Genomic DNA, 21,402 nt, shown 5'->3' with positions numbered 1-21,402 from the left:
TTGAATATTTTTAAATTGAATTTCTAGAATTACGTTTTTCTTTCTTTTGAGCCTGGGAAAATTAACTCATATTTTCTGCACCCATCCACCCACCCTCCAATCTTTTTGTAAATGAAAAAGAAATCATTAAAGCCTTCTTACAAGGGTGGAACACAGAAAAGTAATTTCATCCACAGAGCTAAGAAGAAAAAAAGCATTATCCAGTATTTAAATGACCACTTGAGCCGATATTACATGTTCCTACTGTTTAATCCTCAAGCCAGTGTCACCCTCTGTGTGATTTAGTCTCCAAAGTTGATTTAAACACTGTACGTTCCCTGCCTTTCGGTTTTAAATTTCACCCGCGCGGTGAGTTATTGAATTGTTTTCCAGTTGCAGCTGCTGAGGTTCATTTGGGGCACCATTCATTACATGACCTAATTGCACAGAAGCAGAAGCACTACGGAGATGTTGGTTTTCTTGGACATTTGTTTTTAACCTAATGGCTGTTCTAAACCTTTTGCACTTTCTTTTTGGCCCCATACCAGCCACTTGTTCTTGACAGATGACCTTGTCTTCTTTATTGAAAATATTGATGCCATCTGTCTTGAACTCTCCCTGTTTTAAAATGTCTCGAACTTCATCTGTTCCCATTGATCCAGGGAACCAAGTATCTGTCTGAAGGAGTGGTTCTTCACCCCCCGCCCCCCACCCATGCGCATGAAAACATCCCAAAGCCTGGGTTGCAACCCCCAGAGCATTTGATTACACTGATGAGTGAGGCTTGGATGTTGGCATTATGTATGAGCTCTCTGGGAGACTGTGTGCAACCAGGGTGGAGAACAGCAGTCTGAGGAGAGGCCTTCCACTCTTTTTCTTGGGGGACCTGGTTCCCTCTGGTATCTGAGCTCCCCAGCCTTTCTCAGGCGAAAACTTTCCCTCTTCAGGATTCTCTGTGAGCTACCATTCCCTCCCTGTTGCTCCTTTTTTGGCAAAAGAAAAAGAGAAGTATACACTTAGTACCACTCGTCAATGCCTTGAGTCTTGATACAGACGCCATGCTGTTCTGTGAAAATATGTTCTCAAAGTTGCCTAACACCCTCTTAATCATCATTGATGAAGTGATTTTGTTTCAGTTCTTATTTATCTTGTCTGAAGCACTTCACACTGTCAAACATACTCTTTTCCTTTGACTTTCTGGGTTTTGCATCTACTACCCCATGGAACTTGTTTTCCATCACTTTTAACTTATAGACTGGGTCCAAGCAAGTGCTGATACCTGGTGCCAATAGCTGTAGTGATAAGCTCTTAGAAACAAGATCAGCTAGGCCTGGACCAGCCACTAAGATTTCACCCTAACGTGGACAAAAGGTGGTTCAGACTACAAGAAGCAAATGAAAATGGTGAGAAGTGGGCATTTCCCGCAGAACACTCTCCTTGAACCCTAAAATTGCCATTTGATCTGGAGAAAGTCATCTCTTCTATATCTCAGTTGCAAATGGTAGAAACACAAATTAAATTAGCTCAAGCAAAGTAGTCATGGATTTGTTGGTTTATGGAATTTGTAAGACTAGGTGTACATTATTTCAGACACAGGTGAACCAGGTACTCAAATGATGGTATCAGGACTATTCCCCTCTATACCTTATAGCTGTTTTTGCTCCCTCACAGCAACTTGTGAGAAGGATGGCTGCCAGCAGGTCTGGTCTTGTATTTTTTCGAGCTCAAGTACTGCAGGCAACTGTGAGTATCTTTCTCAATAATGCCTACCAGAGTTCAGATCTGATTCCATCATCCTGGGCTGGGGTACATGCTCATTACTAAACCCAGCACTACAGCTCTACTTGGTCAGTCTGGGGCTGTGGGTTGAGATCTTCCCACCTGAATGACATGGGTTGAGAATGAGGAAGGATGATTCCCAAAGAAAGATCAGGGACCCGTTAACTGAAGATGAAATGGACAGGACAGCAGAAACAACAGATGTTCTGTACACTACCAGACCTGATCTCCTTTCAAAGTTCCTGACTTCTCTCCACTGTCCCCTTTCTCTCCGAGACAAAATCATCTTGAGTGAGCCACACCCGTTCTCCTTTCCCCCAATGAAAGAAAATATAAGAACTTGTTCTCCTGTCATACATTATCATGTCACATGCATCCAGAGTTTTCTCAGAGGACCTGGCTCTGAATGTTGAGATTAAGACCTAGGCTTACATCAGAATAAAAGAGAAGCCACGCTGTAGGTTGCTTTACAAATGGCTCCCATGATCCCCTCCTCTTGGTGTTCATGTCCTCGCATAGTCTCCTCCCCTTGAATGTGGATGTGACTTCTGACTTTCTTCTAATCAGTAGAATAGATATAGTAAAGGTGATGGGATAATGTAATTATGTTCAGAAGGTGGAAATACCAGTCTCTCTCTTACTGGCCTCTCTCTTACTGGTCTCTCTCTCTCTCTCTCTCTCTCTCTCTCTCTCTTTCTTTCTCTCTCTCTCTCTCTCTCTCTCTCTCTCTCTCTCTCTCTCTCTCTTTCTCCCAATGTTTCTGGCTTTGAGGAAGTAAGTGACCATATTAGGGCACCCCAAGAACTGCCAGTGACCTCTAAGAGATGAGGACGGCTTCCAGCAGACAGCCTGCAATGGCCTCTAGGTGACAGCCAGTATGAGCACAAGGCCCTCAGTCCTCCAGCTATACAGGAATGAGTTCTATCAACAATCACAAGGGCTTGGAAGCAGAGCCTTCCCCAATCTCATCTTCCAATGAGTCCACAGCCCAAGCCACATCTTCATGGCAGCCTTGCAGAGGACCCAGATTCTTGACCCATAGGAACTGGGTGATAATAATTGTTTTAAGCACTGTATTTTTGGTAAAATTTTCCTTCTAGCATTATTTTCTCCTTTTTTAAATAACAGCATCCTTTAGACATCCACTCCTATTTTAAGTTAGGCTGGGCCACAAAAGTTGGCCAGGGTTTGAAGGTGGGGGTGAGGTTGCTTGTACATGATTTATAACAAGCTCACAAACAAGCAGTGGGAAGGACATCCACAAGATCAAGGGCTCAGGTGAGTTGGTGTAGCTCTCCACCACCTCATGGAACTACGCTCGAGGTTGGATTTCAACACAGCTTGCACAAAGTGAGGAATCCACCAGATCAGAAAGCTAGCCCAGGTGATTCCTAACTTCATATGGAAAGAAGAAGAAAAAGTGAGACTTGCCCAGAAGTTCTATAAAAGCAGAGCAATGAGTGGGGACTAACCCAACCAAATGCACAAGCAATAAATCTTGGTAATTAAAACCACAAAGTATCAGTCATGAATACATAGTCAGAACAGATCACTAGAACATAATAGTTCCAAAAGATTGTTTACCTGTGTGTGGATGAGGCTGTGGGAAACAAACATCTTTAAACATTCGTGGTGAGAGGATACATTGGTGCCAGCCTCATGAAGGGCCATTGGCTGGGAAAGTTACCAATGCATACATCTTGTCCCCCAACAATTCCATTTCTAGAAAATTATAATGCTAATATATATATAGTAACACAGATTGGTGGGTTTATTTTTAAGCCTCACCTGAGGATATGTTTATTGATTTTAGAAAGAAAGGAAGGGAGAGAAAGAGAGAAACATCAGTCGGTTGCCTCCCATATGAACCCCAACCATGGATGGAACCGTAACTTAGGTATGTGCCCTGACCAGGAACTGAACCCACAACCTTTTTGGTGTATGGGAAGATGCTCCAACCAGCTCAGCCACCCGGCCAGGCATGTTGATGTTTTTTATTGTAGCTTTGTTTATAGTAACACAATATTAAAAACAATCCACATGTCAAGCAATAGACTAAATAAATTATGGTGCATATATATATAATGCTATTTTATATCTATAAAAATAAATAAGTAGGCTATGTATTGATGAGGAACAGTCTCTGGAATATATAGCTAAGTGAAAAGTAAGTACAGAGGGATATATGGAGTATAGTATTATTTTTAAAAAGAGGGGGAAGAAAAAATATATCTATCAGATCCTATATGCATGATGGTTCTCTAAAAGGGAAAAGAAAAAAGAGCCGTGTGTGTGTGTGTGTGTGTGTGTGTGTGTGTGTGTGAGAGAGAGACAGTGTGCGCGCGCGTGGGTTGGGGTGGAGAAAATTTGTGGAGGGAGATATCCATTTTTTAAAATACTTTTTGCTGTTTGAATCCTATAAATGTATTAACTCTTCATAAAATTGAATGAAAGCATCTATGCCAAATGGTATCAAAGTTATAAAGAAAATGTGGAAATGTATTTTATTCTGGCTCTAGAATTTGCATTTTGGGCAGGTTTCATTTCAAACCATGTATTTTCAGACACACGAGAGTCTGTGTTTCTAGAATTATTTTAACTTCCACTTAGGAATTGGAGCCACTCACAGATCTATTTCGTAGCCCCTGTAGCACATGTCCCCCAAATTTCCCAGCAGGAGGAACAGAAGCCAGTAGCTCCGTATGAACGTGGCCCATCCTTGGGAGACAGCTGAAGGAAGGCAATCACTCCTGTACTGCGATGCGTGGCTCAGAGACGCTGGTGTTAGGATCCTAGTTAACATTTTTTCCCTAAATGCAGTATTTTACACTTACCCACACGGGGGGTTTTCTGCCGTTTTCCTTCCTACCCACACTGCCTGGGAGGTCTTGCTACAGTTTGTTCCCGTCACTTCGGCATTTCTCAACTTAAAAGAGCTAGGCATAAATGATGGAAGAGGAGAAATTCCTGTGTTCTCTCCCCCAGATCACTTTCATAAAAACTGTGTTTATTTAGTCTTTATTCATTTGCTCAAGATGTGAGAAATAAGCTTGAATTTCTACAGGGGCAGGAAGTAATGTGGGTGAAACAATTGCACTGGGTGAGACAATAGGGGTGGTGGGGACTGTGGAACCCAGCCCAGTGTCACCCAATCTTCCCAGTTTTTAAGAGCAGCCCAAACTCGATTTTTTTAAATAAAATTTTTGATTTTTTAGGATTCTGTGTGGGCTAAACTAAAATATCTGCAAGCAGACCTGAACTGTAATTTCCAACCTCTGATTTTACCATTTTCTCATCCTTGACAAAACATTTGAATCCTATAGAAATTTTAATGTTTAAATAGCCCTTCAGTTGAAATCCTGTAAGATATTTTCAAAATTAAATATATTATATTTTTGCCATTGTCTTCAAGATAACTTTTTAAATTCTAAAGAGATGAAATTCCTTTTATAGAAACAACATTGCCTTTACTTTAATAGGTATGTTGGCTTGTCTTGAGCATTTAAGCATTTTTGAAAGGGTGTGACCGCCCCAAATATGCTCTGGGTAGCAAGTCTAACAAAGATTTAGAAAATTTTGATATAAAAGGACTTGTAAAGAGGAATATGCACCTTGACTGATGTGGCTCAGTTGGCTGGCATCGTCCCATGCACCAAAAGTCACCAGTTTGATTCCTGGTCAGGGCACATGCCTGGGTTGCAGGTACGGTCCCCAGTTGGGGTGTGTACCTGGGTGTGTACTGAAGACAACTTGTTGATGTTTCTCTCTCACATTGTTGTTTCTCTTCCCCTCTCTCTAAAAAAAACCATTTTTTTAAAAAGAGGAATATGCTTAGGCTATGGCTGCAGAGATACTATAAAGCCCAAATTTACTAATATGAAAAAGATGTATGAGTCAGATGTCTGTGTGAATGTATCTGAGTGATAGCTACCTTTTTCTAAGATAATAACAGTTAAAAATGTATAGTCTCTTAAATAATTGTTCCTAATCTAATGTCCTTTGACTTGTGGATAAAATCATGCACCAACAGAAGAAAGTGAGGCCCTGGTGGGGAAAGTAAGTTTGTCAAATGGTAAAGTGTAGTGCTCAGGCTGGGCTAGAACCTATGTCTCCTGGCTCCTATGACTTTTACATGTCTGAAAATATGTGGTTGTATTTTTATATAACTCTAGAAGCTCAGTGCACAAGATTCGTGCACTCGGGGGTGGGGAGGGGGTCCCTCAGCCCAACCTGTACTCTCTCGCAGTCCGGAAGCCCTCAGGGGATGTTCGACTGACGGCAGTTGGACATCCTTAGCGTTGCTGAGGAGGCAGGAGAGGTTCCCGCTACCATGAGCCGTGAGCCTGGCTTCTGGCTGAGTGGCACTCCCCTGTGGGAGCACACTGACCACCAGGGGGCAGCTCCTGCATTGAGTGTCTGCCCCCTGGTGGTCAGTGCACATCATAGCGACTGGTCATTCTGCCATCCGGTCGATTTGCATATTACCCTTTTATTATATAGGACTAGTAGCCCAGTGCATGAAATTCGTGCCCATTAAAAGGGAATTAATTGCCCTAACCAGTTTGGCTCAGTGGGTAGAGCATTGGCCTGCAGACTCAAGGTCCCAGGTTCGATTCCGGTCAAGGGCATGTACCTTGGTTGTGGGCACATCCCCAGTGGGGAGTGTGCAGGAGGCAGCTGATCGATGTTTCTCTCTCATCGATGTTTCTAACTCTCTATCCCTCTCCCTTCCTCTCTGTAAAAAATCAATAAAATATATTTTTTAAAAAGGGAATTAATTAGCAGAGATATTTTAATACTGCTATTTGCCCTTTCTCTATAATAGAAGTGTGAGAGATGAAAGGAAATTAGTAAAATGTATGAAAATAATATATAAATTTATTAATAAATAAACAGTAACAAAAGGATATAACAACAACAGAGGCATGATATAAAAACGACAAAAACATGATATGAAAACAACAAAGACATGATATAAAAACAAGAGTGATGCAAACAATGACTGATAAAGTGATTAAACTTATTCTAATATCTCCCTGTATACCACATTAAGAGTGAAAACACTTTCAGAGTGCTGGACTAATTTCCCTTGTGATGAAATATTTAGAACTTTAACTGTAATATCACATGCTCTTCAAACTCGAGAGAAAGCAACATATAACTGACCATGTGCAAAAACGGGTTCAGATAGGAATATGCCTATTTTGTCTAGAGTTTGTCTTTGTGATTTATCAATAGTCATCACAAATGCTGGCGTCGCGGGAAACCGTCGTTGAATCAATTTAAATGGGAGGCCAGTGTCAGATGGAGACAAATTAATTCTTGTAATCAGAACAACCTCTCCCTCTGCAGATCCTGTTAATACTTCAGCTTCGATAATGTTAGGTCGTAATCTTTTGATAATAAATCTGGTACCATTACAAAGACCCCATTTACTATTGAGATTTCTCAATAGCATGATGATTGCACCCACTTTCAATTTTAATTTATGACACAGCATTCCCAAAGGAGTAATACTATTAAGAAATTCGATGGGAAAATTTTCCTTTTCAGCATCATCTGTGGGATCAATGGAATCATCACTCAAATATGTGTGAAAATCTCCGAGTATATCCAAAATGTCTTCATTTAATTTTTGAACATGCTCATTTTTTGGACAAAGAATTGCACGTTTAGATATATTTTTAATATTACCTATAGCAGTGGTTCTCAACCTTGGCTGCACATTAGAATCACCTGGGAATCTTTTTAAAATCCTGATTCCTGGGCCTCATCCCCCGGAAATTGTTTCTTTGTTATGGGGTGGGACCACAACATTAGTAACAAAGAAACAGAATTAAAACTTTATTGTGGGGAGCTGCTACAGTGTTTTGGACAGGTTCAAGCCTTGGACTGATGAGAGGGCACAGTCCTCTCATTGCCACATGCAAGTCCCAGCTTGGAGAGCAGGGCCCTCCCAGCACAATTATAGCCAACAGCTATAGTTGTAAGCTTGAACCTATGGTCTGAACACGTGGCCCCACGTGCCTGAGTGATGTAGGCTTGATAGAGTTCAGGTGCATGTAGTTGAGTAGGATTGAAACCCAGGAGAATGTTGTAAACAACTTGGTCACGCCCTTACTTTGCCTTGTAGCATCTGCTATAAAATAAAGGCATGGCTGTGGGCGTGGGCGCTGTCTCTCAGAGAAGCAGCGTCCCACTGAGACCTGGCTTTCATTCTCTTGTCTGTCTTTTCTAAGCCTTTCAGCCGCCCCCACTCAGGTTCACCCATGGCTGTGCTGGCGCAGCACACTTTAGAAAGATAATGCCTCCACCTCCCAGGGCGGGTTCCTGCCTCAAACCCCACCCTTACAGGAAACAGCTCTGAGAAACAGGTCGGGGGAGGGTGCAGCCATTGCCAAGACAACCCCTGCAGGACTGACTTCCTTCCGCTTCATTGCGGCAGTTCTGGTCGTGATGAACACCACCCAGGGTTTTTATATAAGTAGATAAGCACATGTCATTCAGAATTTTTGGAAAGCTAGTAATTGAGATGTGAAAATTCCTGTCTTCTTTATAATGTTCCTTGATTATTCCACCTAAATTTTTGGATATAAATTCAAGATGTTGGGATTTCCTGAGTCTAAGAATGTGAACCATAGGAAGAAATGCCAGTTCTGGTAATTGTCCAGTTCTCTCTGCTATGTAAATCATTTCACAGAAAGCAGATACTTTTGTCAGAACAATGTCAGGGATCCTGAATTTCTAGCCCTTCTTAGGCCCAGAGGGATATTTTTTGTCATGCTTTGGGTCGGCTCTGCACTGTTATCCCTGGGTGAATACTTACATAGAACTGAGCCGGGCTCTCCAACAGGAGAGAAATCCGAAATTAGTTTAGAGGCATCGTGCACTGATACTGGTCAAGGACCTTCTTTGTTCCAGAAAGTTGCTAGTTTCATAAGGGAAAGTCAAAGGGAATGAAATGTACAAGTATAAAAATCTTTTTGTTTAAGGTAATGAATCTCTTAAGCATGTTTGAGCTAATAATGAGCAAAAGCTTGGCAAGTGCGGCACAGACGGTTGTGTTAGAGCAGTGGTCGGCAAACTGCGGCTCGCGAGCCACATGCAGCTCTTTGGCCCCTTGAGTGTGGCTCTTCCACAAAATACTGACTTCTGCGCATGGGCCACAAAGTTTCAATCGCACTGTATGTGCGCGCCCGCACGTGGTATTTTGTGGAAGAGCCACACTCACGGGGCCAAAGAGCTGCATGTGGCTCACGAGCCGCAGTTTGCTGACCACTGTGTTAGAGGCACCTAAGAGGAGAAACTTCAGGTGTAGTTTCCTCTCCTGTATGTAGGCAACTATTTTCTTCTTGTGTCTTGGTCTCCCATCTCCCAAGCTCACTCTCCCACCTGCAAAACGATGCATCATAGTTTCCATAGCTCCCTTGTGGGATTCAAGCTTCATACCGACTGTCCCTTCATCGAGTCCACCTTCTAGCCTGACTTAATTGTCTCCTGCTCCCCACACATAGACCTCAGGAAGGGGTGCATTGTGATCAGTGGCTGTTTCCTGTTGCCTATAGTATTTCCAGACATCCTTGAGTCCTGTGGAGAAACACAGGAAGTGGTCGGCTGAATATTCGCTCCCAAAGATATCCAGCTCCTAAACCCTGGAACCCGTGTATGCTACACAGTAAAGGAGACTGCAGATGTGACCAAGTTAAGGATCTTGAGGTGAGGTGATTATACTGGAATATCTGGGTGGTCCCTAAACACAATTCCAAGTGTCCTTTTAAAATGGAGGCAGAGGGAGATTTTATGAGACAGAAGAAGGCGGCAATGTGACCACTCAAGCAAGATGGCTTTGAAGAGACCAGGAGCCAAGGGATACAAGGAACACGGCTCTAAGAAGCTGGGAAAGGCAAGGTACCTGATTCTTCCCTGGAGGCTGGGTGTGCCCCCATGAAACTGATTGCAGACTTCTGACCTCCATAACTGTAAGAATACAAATGTGTGTTGTTTTAAGCACCAAGTTTGTGGTAATTTGTTACAACAGCCAAAGGAAGCTAATACATAGGGTATTCTAGTTTTCATAAATGTTAGGGAAAATTAGAGAAAGAAAATGGAAATTCTTAAAGGATAGCATTATGGATTCATAAAGAATAACTATGGAGAGTTCATCCTAATTAAATTTTAAAATCTCACAGAAATGATGATTGAGTTTTTAGGAAAGAGACAAATGATCACACTGACCAAAGTGTAGGAAATCTGGAAAAGGCACTAGCCATGTTTTGTATGTTTTCTACACATGTGCCCCTAAACTGGCGAGAGCCACTGCAGAAAATGCAACAATTTAAAGCTGTGTCGCTTTATAATTGTGGTCCTAACGTCAGTGTGGCCCTCAGTGTCGCCCTGTCTGTGTTTCTCTAATCAGCTCTTGCTCATCTTTCGCAGGGACTATTTCAGAACTTGTCCGCATGCCTCAAAACCCTATCCCATCACTCTGAGCAGGGGGCTCACCTCCATTGTCACAGAGACTATAAAAGCTATCAGACGTGCTCACTCTCCTGTCTCCCAAACCACAGACTTATTTCCTTCCTTCCTACACACTCTCTTTTCCTTTGCTTATCATGGAGGACATATCCCATCTGCTCCAGGTTAATCCTGCTCTGAATCCCATCTGGCCATGTCACTCAGGGATTTTATCAATTGATTATCTCATTTTTCTCTTATAAATCCAACTGGTTCCTTTTTACTGTCTCCTACCTGTTAACTTGCAAACATGTTCAACACTGACCTTAAAAAAAAACCTTCCCATCAAATTCAAGTCTGCTTTTAGCTATTTCTTTACATGTTTCACAGGAAATTTCTTGAACGAAAAAAAATTCTTTTTAAATGAGTTGTCTTACATTTAATCGATCAATATTACAAAGTGTTCATGCTACATACAACCTCATAACATCCAGGGGTGTGGGTGCCTATAAAAGGGGGGACTTCCGACCTCTGTCCTACAGGGGGGCTTGCTGGCCTGACCTCCTGCGAGGTCAGGGGCTGTGGACGCTTGACCCGAAAGCTTCTGAGTGCTGAGCACGGAGCCCGGCTCCTCTAGGCCTTCCCGTGAGCTGTGCGTAAACCTGCGTGGCAGGTGGGACTTTGCAGGCATGGTCGTGAGCAGGCACACGCCACGAGAGAGTTAACTCAGGGCCTCGGGGCCTGGCCTGGGCTCAGGCGTGTAGGCCCCGCTGCCTTGCAGCCAGAGGCGCACAGAGCTGAGGGAGGAGAACGAGAAGTATCCCCGTGGGTAGCACAGAACATGAGTGACTGGGGAGGGAGGGACACAGAGAGAGAGCGCGGCCACAAACCAGCAGGCAGCTCAGAGAACCAGGGACAGGGCCTGGGCACTTGGAGCCGCGCTCTCTCCGGCCAATCTGCCGGGGAGGCCGAGGGGGATGCAGGCAGGTTCCCGCGGGCCCTGGGCGGGCTCATCCCCTGCTGTCTGCGCCCTCCGGCGGGGGTGGCAGACAGAACAACAGGGCTGGTAAAAAGGAACACAGAAGCATGGACATCCCCACTGCAGGCCACCGGGACTGCGGCTCAGGGCACAGGAACAGGAACCGCAGGACCACGCGCGGCTTGTGCTATGGGTCTGGCAGCTGCTCAAGGACCATGTCCTCGACGCCACTGATCTCGATGTGGTACACGATGCGCCAGAAGCTGGAGTCGGAGGCGCGGTACCGCCTGCCAGGGTAGAGCTGCCACATGAGGGGCAGCATGCTGGGGGGCAGCTGGCTGGGCTGCATGGCCTCCCCGCTGGAGACCTTGATCTGGCGCATGAGGACTTGGAGGCTGCTTTCTGTCTCGTTGATGATGGGCAGCCAGGTGCGATCATTCTCGTCCACAAACACGTTGGGCCGCCAGATCCACAGGTGGTCGGGGTGCAGGCTCCTGCACACCGTGAACGGGCACTCACACAAGGCAGTTCCGCCGCTCATGGCACCTCCGCGGTCTAGGGAGCTGGATCTGGAGCAGGAGCGCGCAGGAGCGCAGCCTCGCAAGGCCTCTTGCTTCTTGAACGAAAAATTTTAACTTGTTATTTCTACTCCTTCACCCCTACTCCCTCCTACAGATGAATGTAATATGAGTCCCACCCACTCTACATGACTGACACTGCTCTTGCTGAAGTCACCAATGGCCGTCTTGTTGTTAAATTAATTACCAATCCTCAATCCTAAATTCAGTTTTCCAGGGTGATTTGAATCTGTTGTTCATTCCCTCCTTCACTTATACCCTTTCTTCCCATCTCTCTTCCTGCTTGTTCAGTCTCTTTTGTAAGCTCTTCTTTATTGGACCATCCCTTAATCTTTTTTATCATTGCCTTTGGCCTTTTTTTTTTTCTACAGTAATTTCACACTTGACTTCCTGCTCTTTCATTGTTCAAGTTACCATCTGTTTACAGCCTCATGTTTTTATTTCCAGCCAAGACATTCTAAACCCCAGCAGTCACATACTCACCTTCTTCCTGGAATGTCCTTCCTGTACTCTCAACATCCAACAGGCTCCAAGCAGATGTCATTGGCCTGTTTGTCCTCCTCTATTCCTTCCTGATGAATGGTGCCAAGCCATCCTGGCTACCTTCATTCTCTTTCTCCCTTAGGAAGGCATCAACCCATCCTACATTCTGTCAGGTTTACCACCTAAGTTTATCTCAAATCTGTCCATGTCGCTCATTCCCAGCGCCTGACAGACCCTCCTTCAGGTCACCAGGATCTCTTATCCTGGATCATCACAGTGGCCTCCTACTGGGCACCTCCTTTCCCTTCACACTAGTCAGAATGGTCTTAAATCCAAGTCCGGTCATACCACTCCTTCCTGGGATCTCACATTTAGAATAAAGTCCACATTCTTTAGCATTAATTACAAGACTGCCTCTAATTTGCCTTACCGCTCACCACCCCCCTGTCCCTCCTACCAGACTCTAGGGGCCCCACTTCCTTCATAGCCTCCTGACTCTATTTTAAGTGCCTCTCTTAGCAAGGCTTATTCCATTTTATTTTTTTTCATTATCATTATGATAATCACAAGTTAAAAAGGGGGAGTACTGTTAGAACAAGTCTGCAGTTGAAATTATAGCCCTGATTCTGGAATTCACAAACAGAAAATGTGAGTTATAGATAAGAAAGATTCCAATTCTGAAGCACAAAGCCACAGTCAGATTGGGGCCATCTGATATCATCTTCATATTTAATCAAAGAAGAAGCAGGCAGATTCAGGACCAGATTCAAGCTAAGGAAATAAAGCAAGATGGAAGAACTTTCATCAAATGCTGACTCAGTATCAAAAACATTACTGACATTCTTCATTCATCCACATAACAAATATTTATTGAGCGCTGACTCTTGTCTAGCACTTAATTATGTAAGTACTAGAGGCCCGGTGCATGACATTCGTGCCCTTGGGGGGATCCCCCTCAGCCTGGCCTGCGCCCTTTAGCAATCCAGGAGCCCTTGGGGGATGTCCAACTGATGGCTTAGGCCCACTCCCTGCAGGAAAGCGGGCCTAAAGGGCAGTTGGACATCCTTAGCACTGCTGCGGAGGCGGGAGAGGCTCCCACCACCACTGCTATGCTCACCAGCGGTTAGCCAGGCTTCTGGCTGAGCAGCACTCCCCCTGTGGGAGTGCACTGACCACCAGAGGGCAGCTCCTGTGTTGAGCATCTGCCCCTTGGTGGTCAGTGCACGTCATAGCAACTGGTTGTTCCACCATTTGGTCTATTTGCATATTCGCCTTTTATATAGGATTATCCCCATTTTACCTCCGAGGGATCAGAGTCACAGATTCATGAAGTAATTCACCCAGCGTCCACAGGATCTGCACTCAGGTCTATACACTCTTACGACAAAGTATGGGAGGAAGTAAAAGAAAATAACTGGGAGATAAGAAAGTGGATGCAAGGAAGTCCTAGCCCATCATCTCCTAACTCTGCCAAACACACACTTCATGACTGACATCGTATTAGCCAACAATGTTTAACGTACTTGTAGACATCAAGTTTTTACAGATAAGCATTTTAAAATTCACTATCATTTTTACTTTTAGACAAAATGACTTAATTCAGGGATTTGAAAATTTCTAAATATCAGTGTATCTATATTAAGGAAATGCTACATAAAGAACTGTGGTTGCAAAAGCACCATGTAAGAAATTATTAGCTGTGTCTCTCTCTGAGTGCTTAATCACACATTACTATGTGTTGGTTTAAGCCTTGTCTTGAGAACTATTAGGAAGCAATATCATGCCTCATTCTTCTCTGTTGAATTCTAATCCTAAATTACATATGTGGAATTTTAAAGATTGGCACATATCCATGTTGAGTTTAATAAAAACTATTTCCTCAATTTTCCATTTAGTGAACCATGGGTAAACATTTTTTATGAATTCAACATTCAACCAGCATGGACGCTTTTCTAGCAGAAATCACTATTCTCTCCCACGAAAACCTTTTAAATACCTTTATTATTGTTAATTTTGAAAAGACATGTGGTTCTGTTTCTTTTAAATGTTTTCTAACTACATGTGCTAACATTTTTAAGGTTGAAAATGATTGGATGTCTAAGATTTTCTTTAATATCATGTGGGGTCACTAAGGAAATTTGAGAGAGAGGCTGCCAGTTGATAGCTGGTAAAATTGGTGATAAATAGGGGTTTGTTATTTTATTCTCTCTACTTTTATATTTATTTGAAATTTTTATGGTAAGAAGTTTCAGTACCTGCAATAATACTGAAGACCATTTCTACTCCTTACTCTAAATGGTAAAAAATTTATCACCGTGTTTGGGCACAAGTTTTCTCTCCAAGGAAATATTAAATATATTTTTCAGCTCTTCTTCTATTTCTTCTTCATTCAGTGTCTTAAACTCCACCAGATCCATATTGTCCTTATAATTGAATTTTCTAAAGGTGAGGGTGAAGCCCACTAAACAGTGAACCCCATTTGGGGTTTGCAAGGAACAGAATGACTTGCTTGTAAACACAGATGCTGCAGACGTCTGAAGGTATTCATTAACGGACTCAAAATCCTCAATTGTTCGAGGTTCGAGCGTAAAGGAGTAGATCTTTCTGTACTTGTTCTTTTCCAGGAGTTCAGAATTAAGGAATTCTTGGTTTGGAACGTACTGTTCTCTTCTGATTTGGTCCAGGTACCACGTTCCTCCCTCTTCTGTCAAGCGGAAGATGCACGGCACCTGAGGCTGATCCTTCCCAGAAATTAACTCCAGAGGCTGCCATATCTGGTAAGAGCGTCCAAACCCAGCATCAACTATGTAGTTCCTGCCACCCACCGTCACCTTCAGCAGGAGGTGAATCATGGCACTGCTGTATTTGTCAGCGGGAGTGCTGTAAACATACCCTCCCAGCATTGTGGTCTCAAAGCCCATTGTGGTCAGAGCCCAGTACAGAATTTGATTGATCTGTCAACACCACCCACCCCGGTTCTTCCTCACAACTTGGTCAAAAATGGCCTCCAAGCCCAATTCCATCCGTTCCCCACCATGGATGTTAAGGTTCTCAAAGGGAATGGCCTGGATCTGGTGCTGAAAAATGTCAGTTAATGTTTCCAGGTCCAATTTGTTCCTAGAGTTCTTATAACCAATTCTTTCAAAATATGCTTCGATGTCCATAATGCCCTATGGCAAGGAAAAGAAAACAAAAACACATAGTATTACTTTTTACTTGGATTTCGTTGATTAGCCTAATTACAATTAATGTATTTTAAATGTGTAACTACAAATAGTCAATATAACTATCTACAATCATAAGTCTTGTTTACTACTACTATTGTAATACAGTGATATCAAAGACATATGTAGAAGAAAAACTTGGTTCTCATAGTAACAATCAATGGGAAGATAAAGCCATTAAACAATTCAAAAAAGCCAAGAGAAAAGCAAATTGGTGCTTCTGAAGAAGAAAACTCAAAATGAACAATTAGAAACTGTATATAAAAATAACAAAATGTTTTCCTGAACTAAAGCAAAAATTAAATCTGAAAAACAGCAAAATTCTGGAAAAGTTTGATTCATTGTTCAACACTGAGATATATTCTGGTTAAATTATTGAAATTCAAAGTGGAAGCAAACTACATCGGTATTTGGTAGAAAAGCAAACACTTTTTAAGGGAGAAACCAGCAGGCTGGCGTCAGAATACTCCACAGCAATATGTTACTATGTTAAGAGGAGAGTCTGATCCCCAAATACTTTTCTCAGATAGGATTTCATTTCATCACAAAGGCATCATGAATATGAAAACAATCTCAAAGATGAAAGAATTTGAGGAACGCATGAAGGATGAGCTACCCCGATAAAGTGTTACCTCCTAATTGGCCAATGAAGTGTGAATCAAAATGAAAATAAGGAAGAGAGAGGCCACAACAAAGGATCCATGGTCAACACTGACTCCTTTTATTATAGAGCAAAGAGTAGAAAAGTTACAAGAATTATGGCTAAAGTAAATTTAAAAATTTTTTTAAAATGTGATACATGAAACCCATTAGACATATTGGCCTCCACCATAGGTACAGAGCAGTAAGGAATAGAGCATGCTCAGTGTACTCAGAGAGGGCACATGGGATTGGTGAAGATTTGGGACTGAGGTTAGTGTGAGGCTGTGTGTTCCACTCAGATGCCTTCAGATGTCTTTTACCATTTCATTGTGCCCCTAGCCTGGCTTCTGTGTCCTTATGCTTAAGGACCTGAACCCTAGGTCAGTGGTTCTCAACCTGTGGGTTGTGACCCCTTTGGGGTCGCCTAAGACCATCGGAAAACACATATATAATTACATATTGTTTTGTGATTAATCACTATGCTTTAATTATGTTCAATTTGTAACAATGAAATTGGGGGTCACCACAACATGAGGAACTGTATTAAAGGGTCGCGGCATTAGGAAGGTTGAGAACCACTGCCCTGGATTCTCTGTGGAGGACCCCTTGTGGGCTCCTGGAGCTGCTTTGCCTCCCACTGCAGAAGGCTGGATGGGCCAGGGAATGCATATCCTGCCAGGGCAGCTCTGAGTCAATGAATGACTGGTGGGAGGTTTTGAAAGTCCAGCCACTTTGCCTGGAGACGGGACACATTTTGAGTTAGAACTCACATCCAGGCTGAAACTGGGTTTCTCCCAGGGGCACTTCTCTAACAAGTCACTTGCACATGGATCCTTGTCTCAGTGTCTGATTCTGGGGAACCTGACTTAAGACACATCAGTGGTCATTCTGGAGAGTCGTGCAAAGGAAGGTAGATGCACAGGCAGCTTCAGAGGGCCTTGGATATCAGGCAGAAGAGACTTGCTTTCTTCTGTGGGTCAAATGGATCCTTGTTGCTTTATTGAACTGACTGCTGTAATTTGTCCTAGTGACATGGTACTTTAATTACAAATTACCCTTTTGGTGTACCCTTGGCAAATAGGTTGATCTGAAGAACTTACTGATCAGTTTCCAGTCTCTAGGATCTCTACATCTTTCATGGACAACAGTGGTTTTCAGTTTTGTTTTGTTTTTAAAGAAAGTCCTAGTCTTTCGCAAATAAAGTTGTAGGCAAGAACCAAAAATGGAAAAATTAACAACAGATTGATCCAAAGCTAGTTCACCCATGAGATGGTGCTGTCATACCTCAAGGCTATAGACAGCACAAGTTTAATTACAGATTGAAATATACCTACTGTCTAGATTTCTGGTGCAGAATAGAATTTTGAGGAGTGATAGTGAGTGACTTTCTTTGTGGGTGTTTGTTTTCTTTTCTTTTTCTATCCCTTTCCTTTTCTCTGTCCCAGCGAAGGCTGGCATTTCACTGGATTGACACTATCACCTACCTCCCTTCCCATGGGCAAGTGGCCAGCTGTTTGACTTCTGGATGGAAAGGGAAGTTGCTAGGCTAGTCCTGCTCAGAGGCCATCGTTCAACAGGCCATGGTGCACTGAGCTTGCCTCTCAGCCCCCCCACTGGGTGAATGCCTGCAGAGGTCAGGCAGGTCCCGGGAGCAGGCCCGAGAGCCAGTCCACAGAAACAGCTGCTCAGCTGAAGATGGTAAAGGCCAAGCAAAAAGTCTCTGGACAACAGAGAGTTGACAATTTAAAAATTTCCTTTTGAGGGGAGGAGTGGACGCCCTGTTTTGTGCTTGAGGAACTGAAATGAGGACCTGGGGAAGGAGGAGAAATGCTGTCGCCACCCCAAGGCTACAAGCCGCACAGTACACTTCCAGACTGGGGTGAAATTGTCAACCCCACTCCCGGGATTCCTGGCATTTCTGAATAGACTTTTTAAAATATCTGATGTGAAGGTCACATAATATAAAACTAACCCTGATAAAGTGAACAGATGTACGATTTGGTACATTCACAATTTTGTGCAATCACCACTTCTATCTAGTTTAAAAATATCTCATTAGCAGGAAATGTAGCCCCATACCCACTGAGCAGTTACTCCCCATTCCCTCCAGCCCCTGGCAGCCACCACTCTACGTTCAGTCTCTTTGGATTTATCTATTCCGGATATTTCACAAAAACATAATCATATAACATGGCACATTTTGTGGCTGCCTCCTTTCATTTAGCATAACGTTTCCAAGGTTCACTTATTGTGTGACACATGTCAATACTTCATTCCCTTTTATGACTGAGTAATGTTCCATGGTATGGACTCCCTATTTTCCTTTGTCTCTTCCTTCCTTGATGAGCATCTGGCTTGTTTCCACCTTTGACTGTTGTGAATAGTGCCGCTGTGAATGTGTTCAAGTACATTTTTCAGTACAGTATGTGTTTTCAATGATTTTGTGTTTATACCAAGGAATGGAATTGCTAAGTTGATTAGAAGAATTTTAAGGAGTGTTTCTGAGTGGCTTTTCTTGCCTGTGCTGTTTTCTTCTCCTCTCCGTTTCCCTTCCCCCTCCCCTCCTCTTCCTTCCCTTTCTTCCCTTCCCTTTCCTTTTATTTCGGCTCTGAGACCCACTGTAAGGACACTACAACCTAGTTCAGTCCCAGGCGCAAGTGGCCAGCCCAGTGATTTTCCGGATGAGAAAGAGGTTGTCGGGCAACCCTCACCCACACACCCTCCTTCAACTCTGCTTGGTGTTTTGAGAGCCTGTGAGGTGGCCCAGAGAGTCCCACGGGTGGAGATCAGCTGTAACAGGGGAGTTTCGAGTGTGTTTGTTTTTTTATTTTGATTTTCCCACTCCTAAGGAAAAGCAGAAACTCAGACAAACTCAGACGTGCAGTTGATATCAGCGTATTCTTTAAAGTTGGCTCTGAACTTTTAAAACCCATAAAAGGCCAAGAAATAAGTCTCTGGGCAGGATACATTAGATAATTGACAGGAAGTTGTTACTATTTTTGAGTGAGAGAAGGTGGGGTCAGCCGTTTTGTGAGAAACTAAAATGAGGGCCCTGGGACAGGGAAAGAGCAGGTTACCAAAAAAGGGCCCAGCAGGTGCTGCTGTGGGCACAGACAGCTTGAATCAAGGGTCCATTATCTCCACATGTACAGTCCTTACAGCATAAGGATTCTAAGTAGGTGTCACCTACCTTCTGAACAGCATCTGGACTTGGAATTCAAGTGCACTGTAGTATCTGGCCTCCTGGACTCACATTTTAGATAGGAAAAAGCCCCCATTTCAAAGCTAAAAAGAGTCACTTACCCAGTTCAACTAGGACCCACACCAGGAACTAGACTGTCTTCACTCCTCCCACTTGAGGTCAGTACAGGAAGTTTTGGGAAACAGCCCCTCCCTGGAGTCACACAGGGATCTCTGGGAAATGTAGTTGTGGGGCCTTAGGCTGTCCTGTGCCTCCTGTTCAAATGTATTCATTGGAGAAGGGTGGAGACTACATTATTGGATGGGCCTTAGGTCACACTGGCAGTGAGGGGGATTATCTTGTATTTGACACAGTCCTTGCCTTAGGGAGCCTGAAGCCAGATGTCCTAGGTGTAATGTGGGAGTTGAGGGTTTACATCGGTCCTGGAAAAGCATATTCATTAAACTAGAAGAGGCAGGAAAAAAAATCAAGATCTTAAATTACTCTCCCAAATTTATGATGCCATTCTTCATCCATCTCCATGAAGCGACTTGGTTTTTATTCTTCTGCCAGTCATCCCCCATCCTCAGTACCACTCACCACTCCCTGCTCCCCAAGGCCCTGTGTCCCAAATTAGTCTGAATATATGGTGTGAGTGTGATGTGTCCATAGTAACGTGGTGTTGCTGCTTGTGTTTTTAATTCACGTTAATGATATTGCTGTATAACTCTTGCTGTTTCCTATGCATTTCCCCTATGCTGCGTCTTAAAGCCTGTCTATGGGACACAGTTGTTGCCTCTTGCCCTCTTTTTGGCACTAATGGTTCTAGTCCATAGCTCTGGTGTCCTGCTGCATGGATTTGGGAGGCCTTTCTCTTGGCCTGTGCTTGGGCAGGCAGATGGAGATGCAACTTAGTGCCCCTGTGACCACCACTCAGCCCAGGATGATGGGAGTTGAAGAATAAATACCCTCAAGTTCTACCTGCTCAGGTGGGATTACTCTGGGGCACAGACAACACTGTCTCCCAATGTCCTCTAGTGAGATTAAGTTCTTATTGTTCACTGAGGGCACCTGCCAATATGTTCCCTTTATTGACTCCCAAAGTGCCCCTGACTCTGCCTTTCCCACTCCATGCTGGTGCTTCCTTTAATCACCTCCCAAAGAAGCCACTTAAGTGCAAACCCTCATCTCAGGGTCTGGTTTTGGAGGAAACCAACCAAGTTCATTTAACTTACCAGTACCACTGGTGAAGGGCACTTAGATGCCCTCAACTCCCAGTTCCTACAACACCAGTGTCATGAATCCTTTGCTTCACATGCCCTGCAGGTGGACATGGAACTTTACCTGGACATATACCAGGAACGAGATACGCTGGGGACAGGGCATATATGAGCTTAATTTCACTGAGCATCACTGTCCTCTTGTGTAGAGAGTCCCATTTTCCTCATATCCTGATTGACACTTTCTGTTAGCAACCTTCGCATGTTTGCCCATCTCACGTACCTAAGGTGATAGCTCCGTGTTGTTTTAATTTGCACTTCTCTGAGTACTGGTGAGTTTGCACAGCTCTTCACATTCCTACTGACTCTTCAGGTTTCCTGTTTGTGAACTAAAGGGCAAGGTGTTGAGGACACACCCCTCTGTTGTCACCAGGATACAGCAGCAATGAAGGATAGATGGCAGAGCAGAACTTGTAAGACATTGCTCAGAAGGACATAATCCCATAATACAGCTTGGGGGCTGGACTATTTTGGCACAAAGTATGAAACTGATTGTTCAGTCGAGTATAGCTATTGTCCCCCTGATCCTGGGAACTTTGACCCATGAGAATCTCCAGCAAGAATTGTCCCAGCAATCTGAGATCACAAGGCTTGAGGCCAAGGGAGAGTCAGACCCAAGGTATGGATCCTGGTGTCTGAGGGCAGTAACAGCTGGGGTGATAGGGCAGGGATTTCTGTGGGCTTGAGAATGTTCTCCTGCCTCCAGCAGAGTGGCCATCCAAACGTTCTAGCAAAATCTGACTACTTCCTATGTTTTCTTCATGGAAGGAGAGCAAAACAGGGAAATATATGAACTGTCACCTAGCACTCTCCTCACCGTAGG

At 43.7% G+C, this 21,402-nt stretch overlaps 2 protein-coding genes across 3 annotated transcripts; both read right to left on the bottom strand.

Moving 5' to 3' along the window:
- Positions 1–10,654: 10,654 nt before the first annotated feature.
- On the bottom strand, positions 10,655–13,131 carry LOC102423705 (T-cell leukemia/lymphoma protein 1A-like). Of its 2 annotated transcripts, none has more exons than XM_023760841.1 (2): positions 12,253–13,131; positions 10,655–11,807 (listed from the first exon to the last, which is right to left on the bottom strand). In XM_023760841.1, exons 1-2 carry the CDS (start codon positions 12,286–12,288, stop codon positions 11,379–11,381), a joined length of 465 nt encoding a protein of 154 aa, XP_023616609.1. In that variant the 5' UTR covers positions 12,289–13,131; the 3' UTR covers positions 10,655–11,378. The 2 variants fall into 2 exon arrangements, with proteins under 2 accessions (XP_023616609.1, XP_023616610.1); XM_023760842.1 differs by having other exon boundaries at positions 10,655–11,804.
- Positions 13,132–14,291: 1,160 nt separating this feature from the next.
- LOC102433788 (arylamine N-acetyltransferase 1) lies at positions 14,292–19,465 on the bottom strand. The gene is given in 2 exon segments (XM_023760840.1): positions 14,292–15,422; positions 19,422–19,465. A coding segment is annotated over 1 exon segment (873 nt). The 5' UTR covers positions 15,417–15,422; positions 19,422–19,465; the 3' UTR covers positions 14,292–14,543.
- Between the last annotated feature and the right edge of the window lie 1,937 nt (positions 19,466–21,402).

The sequence above is a fragment of the Myotis lucifugus genome, unplaced genomic scaffold, assembly GCF_000147115.1.
Source record: "Myotis lucifugus unplaced genomic scaffold, Myoluc2.0 scaffold_194, whole genome shotgun sequence".
NCBI classification, from domain to species: Eukaryota; Metazoa; Chordata; class Mammalia; order Chiroptera; family Vespertilionidae; genus Myotis; species Myotis lucifugus.
Note: the sequence above shows the minus strand (reverse complement) of the source record. Positions and strands in the feature narration are given on the sequence as shown.

What these genes read in the sequence shown, in the direction of transcription:
- LOC102423705 (XM_023760841.1), bottom strand. Translation starts at nt 12,288, where the DNA reads ATGTTGAGAGTACAGGAAGGACATTCCAGGAAGAAG. An exon ending in AAGGACATTCCAGGAAGAAG is followed by an intron (nt 11,808 to 12,252) that starts GTGAGTATGTGA and finishes TTTTCGTTCAAG; the next exon opens with AAGCAAGAGGCCTTGCGAGG.